The sequence below is a fragment of the Globicephala melas genome, chromosome 3 (assembly GCF_963455315.2).
Source record: "Globicephala melas chromosome 3, mGloMel1.2, whole genome shotgun sequence".
Classification (NCBI taxonomy): domain Eukaryota; kingdom Metazoa; phylum Chordata; class Mammalia; order Artiodactyla; family Delphinidae; genus Globicephala; species Globicephala melas.
Genome location: NC_083316.1, coordinates 33,550,321 through 33,563,183, shown reverse-complemented (window position 1 = coordinate 33,563,183; position 12,863 = coordinate 33,550,321). Strand labels below are relative to the sequence as shown.

The following is a 12,863-nucleotide window of genomic DNA, read 5'->3' as shown; positions in this document are numbered from 1 at the left end:
TCAACACCTCGTCTCCCAGTTTATTGGCCTGTCGTGCGGCGAGCAAGAGTGAACTTGGACTCTGTAACAAGATCATCTGTTTCAGAAGTCATTCCTGCCGACCTAAACCTGGCATCTGGATAGAAATGATCTCGGCTTGTGGGATCTTCCTGGACCGGGGCACAAACCCGTGTTCCCTGCACCGGCAGGCGGACTCTCAACCACTGCGCCACCAGGGAAGCCCAACACTATAGTGTTTTGAATGAAGTACAGATGTCCAAGCCCCATCCAAAGATGCTGAACCACATTTCCTCACGATAGAGTTCAGGAAACTATTTAACAAGTTCCACGTCTGATTCCTTGGCATAACAAGATTGGGGATCAAATCCTTTGCCTCTAAAGTACTGTAGTTAGAAAAAACATTATTTGCCTTTCTCTTCATATCCTGAGCCCAGCTCCGTCCTCCTATCAACCTCTCAGCGATGACCAGCGTCAGCCGAAAGCTTCCGGCGGGACTGCGGAAGAACCTGGCGAAGAACCCCAGTCCCAATCCGAACGCTACACAGACGCCCACCCCGGACCCAGAAAACTGTGAGCCCCGCCCCTCTGAACCTTCTATTGGCCCCGCCTGGCTCGGGATCCTCCTCTCGACTCCACCCACGCTGCAGCAACGGACGCTTGAGAGCGGTGCACCGCGTGCCGCCGGAAGTACTTTCCTGGGCGGAAGCTTCTGAGCGCGATATAGCGGAAGTGCCTTCGAATTAGCTCTCTTTGGCCTCGGTGGCAGAAGCGAGATGGTGAGTTGTTTGCAAGGGCTGTCGGAATCGGCTTCCATCCTAGCGCCCTGCGCCGCGTTCCTTGCTATCCGTGGGGGCCCGGCAAGGTTTCCGATAAGGGGAGCTGGTGGGCAGGAAAGGGACTTGCGGTGGCCCTCGAGAGGCAGAATGGCCCCTATCTGTCTGGGAGTGCGGGGCCTGCAGTCGTGGAGCTGCAGCTGCTCTAGGCACCTTGCTTCTGTCTGACTTTTGGGGAGCCCGCACAGCCCTGTCTGCCTATGGGAAAGGACAGAAGAAGCATAGTTTGAGAGTGGCTCTGTACGCCAAGGAATCGTTGGCGGTGGTCTCTGGGCGGGAGCTCTTAGATTTTGGAGTAGGGGTGGTAGGAAAACCACGTTATCTCGTCTTTTGCATTATATCTTTTTTTTTTTAATAATATAGCGGATTTCAAAACACAGCAGCTCTTGCAGGGGGCATTAGATGACGTGAAATTCCGATAGAGGTCTCTGATTTAGCATTTAAGGAAAGTCAGACTCTGCTATGTTTATAGCATTTGAATTGTTAATACATTGCAGTCGACTTGAAAACATGTAAATAAAATAAATACACCACATTTTAAACAAAAAGAAAAGTCAGACTCCCACAGTTTGAGACCTTGTGGTTGTCATGAAATCTTATCAATAGTTTCTTTAACTGAAAACGTAAGAACGTGTGTAGAAATTGCTAGATTGAAGAATCGTCTGTTCCCTTAACTTGTAGACGAAGGGAACGTCCTCGTTTGGAAAGCGTCGGAATAAGACGCACACGTTGTGCCGCCGCTGTGGCTCTAAGGCCTACCACCTTCAGAAGTCGACCTGTGGTAAATGTGGCTACCCTGCCAAGAGGAAGAGGAAGTGTAAGTGCATGTTTACTAAACTCTGATAGAGTGTATCATGGCGTTGAGAATTCTCCCGTGTTTGTTTTGTACCTCAGTGGGGCATGACTGAGCATTTGGTGGCCCCTAGCAGAATGGGGCATCTGTATAGCAATGAAGTGGGGTTAAAACCCAAGGTGGGCATTTTTAAGTATATTGACCGACAGAGCTTACAAGGTGTGTGGGGAAAATCGTTTACAACCTTCACCTGAATGTGTGTTTTAGATAACTGGAGTGCTAAAGCTAAAAGACGAAATACCACCGGGACTGGTCGAATGAGGCACCTAAAAATTGTATACCGCAGATTCAGGTACAGTTTTTATGTTTCAGTTGTAGTTGGTTCTGTGAGCTTGCATAATTATCCTCTCAAATGCCCTGGTTGGTGGGATGAGGTGTTAGCAAGGGATTTTTTTCTTCTGCCACCATAAACTTCAGATCAGTTAGTTTAGATCTTGTGAATATTTCAGTAAACAGTAGTATGAACTATACATGCTGGGGCTTAGTTGGAGCTAGACTCCAGAAAATGTGATGACATTTGTTAGCATACCTACATTTCACTTTCCTACCAAAATTTGTCAAGATAATCGTGCATAAAGGAGACTTTGGGGTTTTGTGGCTTTGGGCAAGTGTGCTATAGAAAACTGTCAGTTGCTATTGCGTTTGTGTAGAAAGAAATTTTATAGTCTTGTATTACTTAAAGACAGGCCTTAGAGTTTTAATTTCAGCCCCCATCTAGACTAAACAAACTGCATTTTAGTGGTAGCTTTTGAGGGGTTAACCCACGTAAGGTCTCAGCTGAGGTGATTTCTTTGTTGGGGAGGGCGGTTGTCCTGTGCAGTGTAGGATATTTAGCAGAATTTCTGACCTACTGCTGAATTCCAGGTTTTCAAATTTTAAAAAACCTGAAGACAGTTTGGGGGTTTGTAAACACAACACCCTTAGATGTGCTTGTGTTCATTTGCTAAAGTGACCTTTCTGTGCGCTTTGCGCTTCATAATGTGTAAGACTATTATACAGTAGTATGGGCTTAGGATTCAGTGGTCTGCTAGTTCAATGTAAGAGTTAAGAGCATGAAGTGAAGCCAACTTTAACCTGTCTGTCCCTCAAAAGAGGGATAACGGTACACTTCAAGTAGGTGTTAATATTAAATGAGTTACGTTATAGAGTAGTTAAGCAGTTGAGAAAATGTCTACCATTAAACACATTGTTTTTCCTTGGCTAAAGGAAAGTAGGATCTCTGGCTCGTAATTTAAGAACTCGTTTTCACAAATGCCTTGGGAATCTTAAGTGGTGGGGAAATACTGGCCCAGTGATCAGTACAACCAAATATGTTGCCCTTTTTTCTTTTTTTTTTCCAATTAAAGTTATCTGTGTTCCTGAAATGACTACCTTGAAGCAGAAGGAAGTAAATACTGCAGCTTATCAGTGATGTTGTAAAAATAAATGTCTGAACATATGAATTCAATATTGATTTCAGATTTAACTGAGATAAGCTCATAAAAATCTGTTATAGCAAAAATTAAAATGTATGCATTTGCATTGCTGAAGTAACTGTTCTTGTTTTTAACGGTGCAGGCATGGATTCCGTGAAGGAACAACACCCAAACCCAAGAGGGCAGCTGTTGCAGCATCCAGTTCATCTTAAGGATTTCAATTATTAGTCACGCAATAAATGTTCTGGCTCTGAAAAACTGTCTGGTGTGCTAAGGTATTTTTAATAGGCTTGTATCGATGATTTGTATAGGTTTGTGAATGGGACAGCTTAAAATCAGATTTACTTGTTAAGTGGCTGTTTTGGAACAGTAACTTTTGAACTGGGTTGTGATACTGCTTAAGAGGACAAGGAACAAGCAGAATTCCAGGATTCCTTCAAGCAGACAACACTGGCATATGATGTGAAGAATATAGTGAATTTACATGGTACAATTCTTAGTACAACACATGGATATTTAAAATGTTAGAGTGAGTGAAAGAGCATAACTTCATTTCTTTTAGGAACATCTATGGTCTTTGGGGAGTGGTTATCAGTCGTTACGATAGGCTTTGGAGTACCGGTGAGAACGTGAAGGTTAGGAGTTAAATGAACTCTATTTTAGAAAGGTGATTTTTTTCTTTTTTCTTAAAATGTTTACTGGAGTATAGTTGGTTTACAATATTGCGTTAGTTTCTGGTGTATAGCAAAGTGATGCAGCTATACATACACTTTTTCAGATTTTTGGAAAGGTGATCTTAACTGTTGCTTGGCACCTAGGTTATAGGCTGTGCATGCCATTTAAGGTGGTCAGCTAAGTGAAAAACCAAAGCAACCTGCTCAGTGTGAGTCAACAACAAAATATGGAAGAAAGTTTGTAGGGCCACGGGCAAATACGGTGGATTGAGTAGAATGTAAAGGAAGGCCAAGTATAAACTTATATTTGTAGGCTAAAGGCAATGATAAATAGATCCCTGGAATTATTTTAACCCTTAGCTGGGTGATCATTGATTTTCGGTGCTCTGAATTTTTTTGCCTTGCTTTCCCAGTTCTAGTGTTACTGCCATTTGAAGTGAAGACAAGGCTGACTTTGTTGGACTGCTGAATGAGAGAGTAGAACATTAATTAAACAGCATAAGTGTTGGAACAACTGGCATAAAATAGCAGTGTGGCCAAGCTGTGCTCTCCTACCTTTTAGCTTCCCATTGTATTAAGTATAACGTCCTTAACCTGACCTTGAAGGGGTCTTCATGATCATCACTGCCTCAACAATCTTACCTTTAGAATGCATTCCCAAAATTCTAGCTAATTCCTTTCCTCCCGCTTTTTTCCTAACTCATCCTTCAGGTCTTAGCTTACATTTAACTTCTACAGAAGCCACTGCTGATCTAAATCTACATTGGGCTTCCTCCCAATATGTGAGACTCAACATAATGACTCGGTACTCTGTACTTTAGGGATGCATAATTGAGAGCATGGTTCCTGGATCCAGCTGACATGTGATTTTACTGCTGTGCCTGTGCCGCAGTTGTAAGCTGGAGGTCTTAACATTATGGGCTTCCGAGTTCAGTGAGTGAAGGTGCTTCTACAGTGGCTGCGGCCTAAAGTTGGTATAGTAGGTTCAAGTTTATGAAATTGCTTTTGACCTACAAAAATAGTGGTTTTAATATATTTTGGCTTCAGAGTACTGAAATAATCTAACTTGGTGTTAAGATCTTTCTGAAATCTTCCAGTGTTAACTAATGGTTGACTCCTGAGTGATGGAGAGGCCCATTAAGATAGGTAATGCCCAGGATGGAATAAATATTAGGCCTTGAGGTGAATGGGCACTGACCTGAAGACGTGGAATTTCTAAATCCTGGGCCAGAAAACAATTGGCACAAAGGGGTTGTGAGAGAGGTGGGCAGTGATGCATTAAGAAAGGCCTGTGTATTTGAGGGTAAGGGGAGCTTATCTCTTGTTTGCCAGTGCCTGTGACCGTTGACAGACAGGTTGGGTTTCAGTGGGAGATTGTCTGATGCAATGGTAAGTATCTCCATAGATCGTAGGTGGCTCACAGACCAATTGAGGCTGCTCCAATCACAGGTAAAATTAATTTTAAGGCTCAGGGAGCAGCAGTGGGAGGGAGACGGAGCTGGGTTAACACATTCAGTATAGAATGCAATCAGGTGGATTCAGTTCATTGAATACTAGTTTGCAGGAAGTTCACATCTGACGTATCTCATGTCCTGAGGGTCAGAGTTGGTTTGGACAGTGGGCCTCAATCTGACAAAAGATGCCTAGGGCCAATGCCACAACTAAGGAATTTGTGTTTCTTGGGCAGAGGATACTCAGGACCAGATGGGTGTCACCAAAGGGTATCTGAAGTGAGACCCAGGAACATGTCTTAATGTTTTGTGTGTTTACTTGGCCTTTCAATCACAGATACTGTGGTTTGTCAGGTCTAGAGAAGGTGAGGGGGTTGGTAAGAATCTAGAGGGGTGAGGATCAGATGTGGAAGGTCTTGAGTATTATACTAAGGAGTTTGGACTTTAGCTTGGAGCAATGATAAATCATTGGAAGGTTTTAAGCACACACAATGGCATGATTAGTTATCATTAGCAAGATTAATATGGTGATGGGAGGTGATGGTATGGATGTGATACGTTTTGAAGCTGGAAAAGCAGGCAACAGGTTCTTAAATAGTCTGAAAATCGTGAGGTTGTGGACTAAGGTAGCAGTGGGGCTGGCTGTAGGGGGGATGTCTCTACTGAGAACATGTAAAACTTGAATCAAAGGGAGTAGCTTCCAAGCCCCCTCTTCTGTATCAGGCTGTGTGAGGCTTCCATGAGATCACATGTATAAAAATATAGCGGGACTTCCCTGGTGGTCGAGTCGTTAAGACTCCATGCTCTCAATTCAGGGGGACTGGGTTCAATCCCTGGTCAGGGAACTAAGATCCCACATACTGCAACTAAGCCCGCGAGCCGCACCGGAGACCCAGAGCAGTCAAAAATGAATAAAAAAATAATAATAACTTAAAAAACAGCATTGTGTCTAGTGCGGTAGGCCTCAGAAATATTGGAGGTAGGAGTCTTGGATGTTTTGGACTAGGGGGCAAGGAGGTGGTGCATTCACTGGGAGGGAATATAGGGTGGAGGCAACAAGGGGGAAAATTAGAGTTAGGTTTTGTTGCCTGTGCGATACCAAGAGGAAGTACATGGGAAGACGTGAGTAAGCCTGGTGGCCGTTGAAGTGTAAAGCCTGGGCTAGAGGTCTGCATTTGGAAGTAATGAACAGAGAGTTGTGAAAGGGAACTGATTTTAGGGGTTAAAATGGTGAAGGTAATTTAAATGGAGGTATGAGGTGATGGTGAGACCTGGTAGGCATTTGGAAATGATGAGAAAAAAAGGACTTCCTTTTTTCTTTTTCTCTCTTTTTTTAAGGACTCAGTTTCTTGACTGATGAACTTCAGTAAACCATCCTTGACTCAGTAATGGTTGAAACCATTTGAAAATACAGATACTTAGAAAGAAAAGACAATTTGGAGAGGCTCAAGGAAAGATTTGGGGAGATGTCCATAGGAGACACGAGGGGAGAGAGTGGTTCATTAATTTGTTCAACATAATACATATGATGATGCTACTATGTGCTAGGCAATGTTAGAGATACAGTGGGAGCAACAACTGACATGGTTGAAGTTGACAGTTGACTCTAGTGGTTGCAGAAGTAGCCCAGGAAGTAGGATAGGGTTGAAACCAAGTATTGTATGTGGCTGAAGCCAAGGAGGAAAAGATTTTAAAATTAAAAAAACCTTCCAGGATTTGCAAAATTTAGGTTAGTGTTTACTTCCATAAACTTTGTTTCAATAGAGCAGCAAGAACAAAGCCAACTTGCTAGAGGTTCAGGGGAGATTGGGCAAGGAAAAACTGAGAGTTTAAAATTAAATATACTTCTGGAAGAACCTAGATGTTCTATGATTCCCTTTCATTTCTGTTGATACAGTGCCACTTATGAACCAGATCTAGTGACCTCTATGTGCCAGAAGCAGGTCTAGGCCAAGGAGATACAAGTGGAAAACAAGGCAGACAAGGGTCCTTGTCTGACAAAGATTTCAATAGCATGTGTGTGTGTGTTGGGGGTTGACAGACCTAGAACAGGTAAGCAATTTCGGGTAGTGATAAGTGCTGTGAAGACAAAGATATAAAGAGTGTGATAGAGTGGGAGTGGAGGAACCTTTAGAAAGGTGGTTAAGCAAGTTAAATTATGGGAATTCTGTGGCGGTCCAGTGGTTAGGACTCTTCACTGCTGAGGGCCCGGGTTCAATCCTTGGTCAGGGAACTAAGATCCCAACCCTAACTTTTACCAAGTTAAATGATAAGGAGCTTTCTCTTTCTTATTCGTACTACATATGGATTGTATTTCATTCTTTTGTTGGTTTTTTTTTTTTCCTCAAAACAAAAGGTAGTTCAGATCATAATCTAAGAGAAGCACAGGGCAGAGGCTATCAACCTCAGGAACCAAGAATGGAATCTGAAGCAAAAGCTTCCTTGTATGGTAAGGTAGAGGGATGTCTTGTTCAAAGAAAATACCAGTGAAAAAAAAATGGTTCTCATGTATGCAGGTGGCTTGTAGATTACCACAGGCATGGTATGTTGATTGCGGTAAAAACACAGTTCTTATTTTTGTGTCCTCATCTTTATACAGTGGAAATACGGTCCTGTGCCCCAGGATGAAGACTTGGTCTGACCCTTGTTTTTTTTGGGTTATTCACAGATAACAAAAAATATCCTCCAGTCATGATTAGTTGTAAAAAGTTTTATTTCAGTAAGTTATTTTTTTATTTCAAATAAAATTTCCAGTCCTTTGTTATAGTCAGACTTCAAAATTGACTTAACCTTATCTCACATCTTCCAGCTTGGGCCTCCTTTGGGTTGGAGCCAGCAGTGGAGAAGGGGGCATGGTCCCTCTGATCTCAGCCTTCTCCCTGTATACATTCTCTGGGGCTTGTGAGCTGCAGTTGCACTCCTCAGTGGGGTTAAAGAGTAGACAGGAGGAGGAAGGAGAGGTGGGGGGATGGGGGCTGGTTCTTCCTTGGTTGGGTGGGTAAACAATGTCTGGACCCTGCAGATGATTAAACTTTTCCTCTCTTGGGCATTTGTATGACCTCTCCTGTAGTTCCCATCTTAATTCAGAATAGTCTTTTGTGATTCCTTCCTAGCCCCTAGGATCCAACCTCTTTCTCCTGAGGTCTTCTCTACCTCTGAGGGCCCTACGGACAGGATTCAAAATTATCCCATGCTGTCCCTCTCTCCTGAGTGGCCCACATCTTGTCCACAGGAAACATTCCCACCTCCCTGGCCTGAACAAGTTCTTAAGTGCAGGGAGATCTCAGGCAGCAGCACTTTCCTGGCCCCCCACCAAAACAGTTGCAGGAAGCAAATTTTAAAGCTCTCTGAGTGGTTCCTTTGAAGTTCCCTTCCCTAGGTTTAGAGCTACAAGGTAGTAACCCCCTTTTCCAAGAAGGTTGAGTTGAATACTTAAAACTCTTCAAAGAAATTTCTTTACCAGTCTTTCCCTTGGACCCCTCTATGTCCTTGATCTTGCTGAGGATTCTAAAGGCTGTGACCAGATGTAAACTACTATAGAATGGATGAACAACCAGGTCCTACTGTATAGCACAGGGAACTATATTCAATATCCTCTGATAAACCATAATGGAAAAGAATATTAAAGAATGCATGTATATGTATAACTGAACCACTTTGCTGTACAGCAAAAATTAGCTCAACATTGTAAAACAACTATACTTCAATTAAAAAAAGTTTCTTGTATACATTTCCAGTGTGTGTGTGTGTGTGTCTATCTGTCTGTCTAATTTGGTACTTCGGGCCCACTGCAGTGAAAGCGCCAAGTCCTAACCACTGGACCACCAGGGAATTCAGAGCCCTAATCTAATAGTGTTACATTATATAGCTCTGCAAATAAACATCTAACACATGTAAAAAGTGTGTGATTTGCCCTCAAAAATGTTTAAAGTGATTTGGACTCGAGTTATGTGGAGGAAATTAAGGCCTTTAGGGGAAATGTCTTTTGTAAAAAAGACAACTGATAAAACAGGGTATTGGAGAAAGGTCCATCTTCCTTAAGTTACGGCAAGTGGTAGAGGTGGCTGAGGAAGAAGCAAATGGGATTAATACCAGGTGGCCAATAGTTCTGTTTCAGAAACACGACCATCTTGGGCAAATGGGAGGAAGGATGGCTTGTCAGTAAATGGCTCAGTCACCTCAAGAGTGGAGAGGGCATAGTCAGAGCAGAAACTTTATGGTCCCTGTTTTGCAGGGGAGCAGCCCTCAGGAGAAGCAGCTCCCCAAGGCAGGAGAGAGACAGGAAGACTCAGAAGTACTGTTCAATTAGGATGACTGGAGAGAGAAACCTCTGGGAACATAGATCTCTGAGGTAGCACAGCATGGCGCAGTGCTTTTAAATTTGCAAGAGACTTGAGATGATGTAATAAAACTCCTTTATTTTGGAGAGGAACAAACTAAGGCACAGAGAGATGGTGAAAGGTATATATTTTCTTTTTCTGGTAATAAGGATTCTGACAATAGTGAGTGTTATTGGAATGCATTTAATTAATACAGACATTGTACAATGTAAGATTCCTTTTGTAGAAAATTTGTCTTTATTAAATAGAATACTTACTCATCTATGGCCTAGGTGTGGAACCACAGTGCTAGTCATACATCATATAGTACAGACATTAACATATGTAATTTTAGCACTGGATTAACTCATTAAAGGTAATAGCAAGCTATTTTACGGTCATAGGGATCAGAGCAAATCTGCCCCTTCCTCATTCCTGCCCTCTCCCCCCCAAAAAAGTCCTATGAGAATATACTACAAAGTTTTAAATTTTTGAACAGCTCTAAATTTTGAATAAATTTCACATTCATCAGAGACAACTCTTCGAATCTAAGTAGATGAACTATAGGCAGATTTAAAGACTATCACATGGGACTTCCCTAGTGGCGCAGTGGGTAAGAATTCCAGTGCAGGGGATACAGGTTCAATCCCTGGTCTGGGAAGATCCCACATGCCGCGGAGCAACTAAGCCCGTGTGCCACAGCTACTGAGCCCTCGAGCCTAGAGCCCATTCTCTGCAACAAGAGAAGCCACTGCAATGTGAAGCCCGCACACCACAACGAAGAGTATCCCCCGCTCTGCACAACTAGGGCAGGAACCTGGCACTGGAGAAGCCACCAACACTGCAGGGGCCTGGCATTGGGAAAGCCCCCATACTGTGGGAGCTTGGTCCTGGAGAAACCATAGGCCTCTTTCTGAATCACCAAGAATCATTTTGATACAGCTTAGAGCTCTTTGTCAGATTCAGTATGAGTAAAATCTGTGCTGAATTGGCCAATATAAATGTCTATAAAATGTGCTAGACAAGCATCTAGTAGAAATATAACACGAGCCACAAATGCAAACCACATATGTAGTTGTAAATTTTCTAACAGCCTCATTTAAAAATGTAAAAAAGGTAAAGCTAATTTTAATAGTATTATTTTATTTAAAGTTTTGCCCAGCATAGTATTATTTATCTTGTAATCTTGTATCTTATTGTAATCTTGTATCTTATTTATCTTGTAATCAGTATAAAAATTGAGATATATATATTTTTTCATACTAAGTCTTCAAAATATAGTGTATATTTATACTTTCAACACATCTCAGTTCAGACTAGTTGCATTTCAAATGTTCAACAGCTACGTGTGGCTGGTGGCTATCCTACCGGGTAGCCCAAACCTAAACAATAACAAGTTTAGTGTTTTGGGGTTGAGTCATCGTTTGGTAAAGTTGTCTTCATCTAAAATAATGCTGGGACTTCCCTGGCGGCGCAGTGGTTAAGACTCCATGCTCACAATGCAGGGGACTCTGGGTTCGATCCCTGGTCAGGGAACTAGATCCCACATGCATGCTGCAACTAAGAGTTCACATACCACAACTAAAGGAGCCCACAGGCCGCAACTAAGGAGCCAGTGCAACAAATAATAAAAAAATAAATATTTTTTAAAAAGTAAAATAATGCTGCATTCACCATGTAAGTATATAGGTAAAATCAAAACAGTTGCTAGCTTTTAGGTCAGTTAATTAACTTAAGCCAAGATTTTTACCTGTAAAATGGTACAAAAGTTGTGAAACGGAGCAGGACCCTATGGTCCTTGCCCCCCATGTCCTCAGCCTGCCTTTTGTCTGTGAAAAACTTTAGCCAAAGAATAAGTTTCATCAGAGAAGTGAGAAAATGCAGAAACAAAGACAGTCCAACAAGACTAAATAATAATAGTTGAGTCATTAAGCAAAGTCAAGGACTTTTAGTTCCCCCTCAAGGGCTATAGATAATATTCTGAGCCATGTCCTGTGAGCTGTCTTATAGATACGGAAACCCTCACCAGGTGGAAGAAGTTAACTACATGATGGCCAGAGTGTAGCCATGACATAAGTTGCCACAATTCCGAGAATTGGCCTCAAGGAAATGGGAACAAACCAACCCTGGAACTGAAGATTAAATCGTACTTAAAACAGTCAAGATGACGCTGGTCAGACCACCGATGACCAATTTCAAGATGACTGTCAGAGCTGACTATTGTTTCTGCATGTAGCCCCTCCCTCAGCCTATAAAAGCTCTTGCCCCCTGATGTGTCAGCTGGGGGGGGAGTCGGCCTTTGGACAGGTATCCGCACCCCCCCACACCCGGGTTGCCGGCGTCCAAAATAAAGCAAAGTTTCCTTTCCACCAACCTTACCTCTTTATTGCTTTGATTGGCGAGCAGCTGGACCCCACTTTCAGTTACAGTTGTACCTACTTCATAATGTTCGTTGTGAAGTGTTGCTATGAGAATAAAATGGGATGGTGCATATAAAGTGTTCAGCATGGTGCCTGGCACAGGGTAAGAGTCTGATAAATGTTAGTGATCATAATTATTACTATTATTACTATATTCCTGGATAATGGGTGTCACTGATAATAGCAGGAAGACAAAACCCTATAAGACAACATGTATCTTGGTGAATTCACCGTGGTCAGTAGTGTCTGCTATATGCTAGAGACTCTACAGCACTGTAGGCTCAGAAATTTGATTTGATCAGAACAAAGAGGGTGGCTTATCTCTCAGGGGAAGCTCTTGTTAACCAAATCAAGATAAATGTATATTCAATAAACTAAATTTTAACAATATTCTATCTACAGATGTAAACTGTACCCTGTCTATGTGCTAGCCACTGATCTAGGCATTGGGAGTATATCAGTGAACCAAGAAGGGTAGGAAGAGGGGAAAGTGGTCATGCATAAGCCCAAGTCATGTTTAAAACAAAATTACAGTCAACTCATTATTCAGGTAGGGTGGGTTAACCACTGGGGGATTATCTTTGATTGAGGTTCAGAAGTTACTTGTTGTGGATTAGGTTGAAAGGCAGAGGGAGCAGAGAAAGCATGGTCCTGAGATGCCTACTACTTGAGCTCAGTTTCAACCTCAAGGCCTTAATTTCTCCATCTACTCAACTTCTCCACCACACCATGCACTTCACCCGCCTCTATGGTTAATCAGCAACTGATTAATCCAATCCCAGATTAAATTAATAATTGTTTGAAAATGGGCTTGCCAATTGATCAAAAGTATAACTGTCAAACAGGCAGAATGCCCCTGATGTTCTGACAAACACTAACTCTGACAGCACTCTTATTT

The 12,863-nt window shown here is 42.4% G+C and overlaps 1 protein-coding gene and 1 non-coding gene across 2 annotated transcripts; both read left to right on the top strand.

Moving 5' to 3' along the window:
* The first annotated feature begins 646 nt into the window (after window positions 1-646).
* On the top strand, window positions 647-7,582 carry RPL37 (ribosomal protein L37). Its single transcript, XM_030882034.2, has 4 exons — window positions 647-776; window positions 1,515-1,650; window positions 1,894-1,978; window positions 3,244-7,582. Exons 1-4 carry the CDS (start codon window positions 774-776, stop codon window positions 3,311-3,313), a joined length of 294 nt encoding a protein of 97 aa, XP_030737894.1. The 5' UTR covers window positions 647-773; the 3' UTR covers window positions 3,314-7,582.
* LOC115866529 (small nucleolar RNA SNORD72) lies at window positions 3,085-3,163 on the top strand. The gene has a single exon (XR_004044682.1). It is a non-coding gene; the product is annotated as a small nucleolar RNA SNORD72 (small nucleolar RNA).
* Window positions 7,583-12,863: the final 5,281 nt, after the last annotated feature.